The sequence below is a fragment of the Silene latifolia genome, chromosome Y (assembly GCF_048544455.1).
Source record: "Silene latifolia isolate original U9 population chromosome Y, ASM4854445v1, whole genome shotgun sequence".
In the NCBI taxonomy this organism is placed as follows: Eukaryota; Viridiplantae; Streptophyta; class Magnoliopsida; order Caryophyllales; family Caryophyllaceae; genus Silene; species Silene latifolia.
In genome coordinates, this window is record NC_133538.1 from 438,839,110 (window position 1) to 438,842,006 (window position 2,897).

The 2,897-nt window shown below is 36.1% G+C and overlaps 1 protein-coding gene across 1 annotated transcript; it reads left to right on the forward strand.

Annotated features, from left to right (window-relative positions):
- Nucleotides 1-418: 418 nt before the first annotated feature.
- Nucleotides 419-2,187, forward strand: LOC141632654 (protein FAR-RED IMPAIRED RESPONSE 1-like). Its single transcript, XM_074445179.1, has 3 exons — nt 419-756; nt 985-1,247; nt 1,601-2,187. Exons 1-3 carry the CDS (start codon nt 419-421, stop codon nt 2,185-2,187), a joined length of 1,188 nt encoding a protein of 395 aa, XP_074301280.1.
- The last annotated feature ends 710 nt before the right edge of the window (nt 2,188-2,897 follow it).

Genomic DNA, 2,897 nt, shown 5'->3' on the forward strand with positions numbered 1-2,897 from the left:
ACACTTTTGTTTTTTGAATTTATACTTTTGTATCTGTTTTAATTACATTTTTGTTGATTAAAATACATACATCTAAAAGATTGTCAATAATCAACAGCTGAAGATAGGAGCAACGAAGACTTACAAAATTTTGAACGAACATGTTAATGGGTTTGAAAACATCGGAGCTAGTTTAAATGATTTTAAGAACTTTCACAGAGATGTGAAATGCTACATTCATGAACGGGATGGTCAAATGTTCGTGGACCACTTTAAGGAATTGGCTGTTACTAGGCCAGGGTTCTTCTTTGACTATGATGTTGATTCTGACGGTAGCCTTAGTAAAGCTATATGAGCCGACGGAATCGCTAGAAGGAACTACTCAGTTTTTGGGGATGCAGTGTCGTTCGATCCGACGTATTCCACCAATAAGTATGACATGTCCTTCACACCTTTCACTGGGGTTGATAACCATAAACGATCAGTCACTTTCTGTGGAGCGCTTGTTGCTCATAAGGATGCAGACTCGTTTAAATGGGTTTTTACCCGTTTTCTGGCTGCGATGGGTGGGAAAGAGCCTAAGTATATTATCATCGATCAGGATGCAGGTATTCTTAAAGCGGTGCCATTGGTGTTCAAGACAGCACGGCACCGATATTGTATGTGGCATATCATGAACAAGGTGCCAAGCAAGTTTGGAATGACGAGAGACGATTATTCAGACTTTTTAAAGAAATTGAATGCCATCATATGGGATGAAGACATTGAAGCGGCAGAGTTCGATGCAAAATGGGAAGAAATTGGTAGGGAACACAATGTTAATAACATTGACTGGTTCCAAGAAATGTACGCTAAAAGGAATCAGTGGGTTATGGCTCATTGTAGGGACCTAGATATGGGGGGTATTATGAGGACAACCCAAAGATCAGAGAGCGAAAATAGTTTTTTTAAGAGATTTGAGAGTAAGTCAGGAACATTAGTTGAGTTTTCGATGCGTTTTGACAGCGCGATGGACCAGCAAAGACACACACAGAAACAGATTGACAACTGTAACAGACACACTTTCCCTGTAATATCAACGCATCTAGCTATCGAAGTGCACGAGGCGCAAGTGTACAGCCATAAAGTATTCGAGGAATTTCAAGAAGAGGCCAAGTGCTCAATCGGTACTTGTAAAAGCAGAGGATTTACTGAGTGTGACTCTTTAGAGGTGATCACTGTAAGAGATGTAAACAGGGACAGAAATTATGAGGTCACATACTGCCCAGGTATCATTCTGTAGCAGTTGTTTGTTAAAATTATACTTTTATCCGTTACAATTATACTTTTGTGTATTAAAATTACACTTAGGGGTGTTAAAATTATAGTTTGGGTTGTTACAATAATACTTTGGGTTGCTAAAGTTATACTTTATGCCATTAAAATTACACTTTTGTTCATTAAAATTACACTTTGGGTTGTTAAAATTACAAAATTGGTTAAAATTATACTGTGTTGTTAAAGTTATACTTTTTTCCGTTAAAATCACACTTTTATTGATTGAAATTACACTTTTGAGTATTACAGTCACACTTTCTTCTGACTGATTTAACTAACATATTACTCTATATTGTTGAACTAGATACATTGAAAGCCACTTGTAGCTGCAGAATGCTTGAGAGGAAAGGCATTCTTTGCCTGCATGTCATATGGATTTACTCGTCAAACGGAGTGAAGATTATTCCAGAACAATATGTTGTTCAAAGATGGTGTAAAGATGCAAGGTTGTCTAAAATGTTCGATTGTAATGGTGAAGCAACTGAGGACGTTGATATAATAGATGGAAAACAGATTGCGATGTCAGTAATGTGGTCGGAGATTCATCAGACAGTTGGTATGCTCATGGGAAAAATGAAGAATGATGTCGACAACTTTTCTAGTCTAATTAGACAGTTTAAGGGGAAACTTTCACCATTAGGATCACCATTGAATAAACAACAACAGTTGGAGAAAATTCTTGGATGTTCTCTTAGTCAGGAGATAACCATTTTGCCGCCCAAGAAATCCAAGAACAAGGGGAGCGGAAAGAGAATGTTGTCGATGAAGGAAAAAGCAGTTGCTTTGGCAAGGAAGCCAAAACGTATGTGTAAAAATTGCAAACGATTACCTAACCATGACAAAAGGAACTGCCCCAACCCATTCGCAGAGCACCCACCATTGTCGCAATAATCAGCACCCTCGTCGGAGGAAGAAGAAGAAGAAGAAGAAGAAGAAGAAGAAGAAGAAGAAGAAGAAGAAGAAGAAGAAGAAGAAGAAGAAGAAGAAGAAGAAGAAGAAGAAGAAGAAGAAGAAGAAGAAGAAGAAGAATAAGAAGGCATCTTAGAATAATCATTATAATACCTAATAAGTAGTACATTTTTTTGGGTATGTCTACACAAAATACGAGGTACAACATGATGTTTTGTATTGTGTTTAGACATCAAACTGTCAGGAAGGCAACTAGTCGCCTTTGGTATTACAATGTATTTTGTTGAAGTATCTTTTATTGGACGAAACAGTTATAATGTGCTAAACCAGAACGTTTCATTTTTCACTCTTGACTATTATGACAAATTATGTTCTTACAATTACACATATCTAGGGAATAAAATTGCAATGGCCTCATATCACACTTAGGGTAGGATTGTTATGATCAGAATTACACTTAAACTACTTATAATTACAGAGTATGCAATTTCAGTTACACTTCATCTATAGTAAAACCTTATAACATAGTTAAGTGTTCATTCAAAAGTATAATTTTAACTTTGACAAGTATAACTCTAAAGGGAAAAAGTATAATTCTAACAGACTAAAGTGTAATTGTAAGCTACCAAAGTATAATTTTAACTTTAAAAAGTATAACTTCAATGGACAAAAGTGTAATTGTAACAAACAAA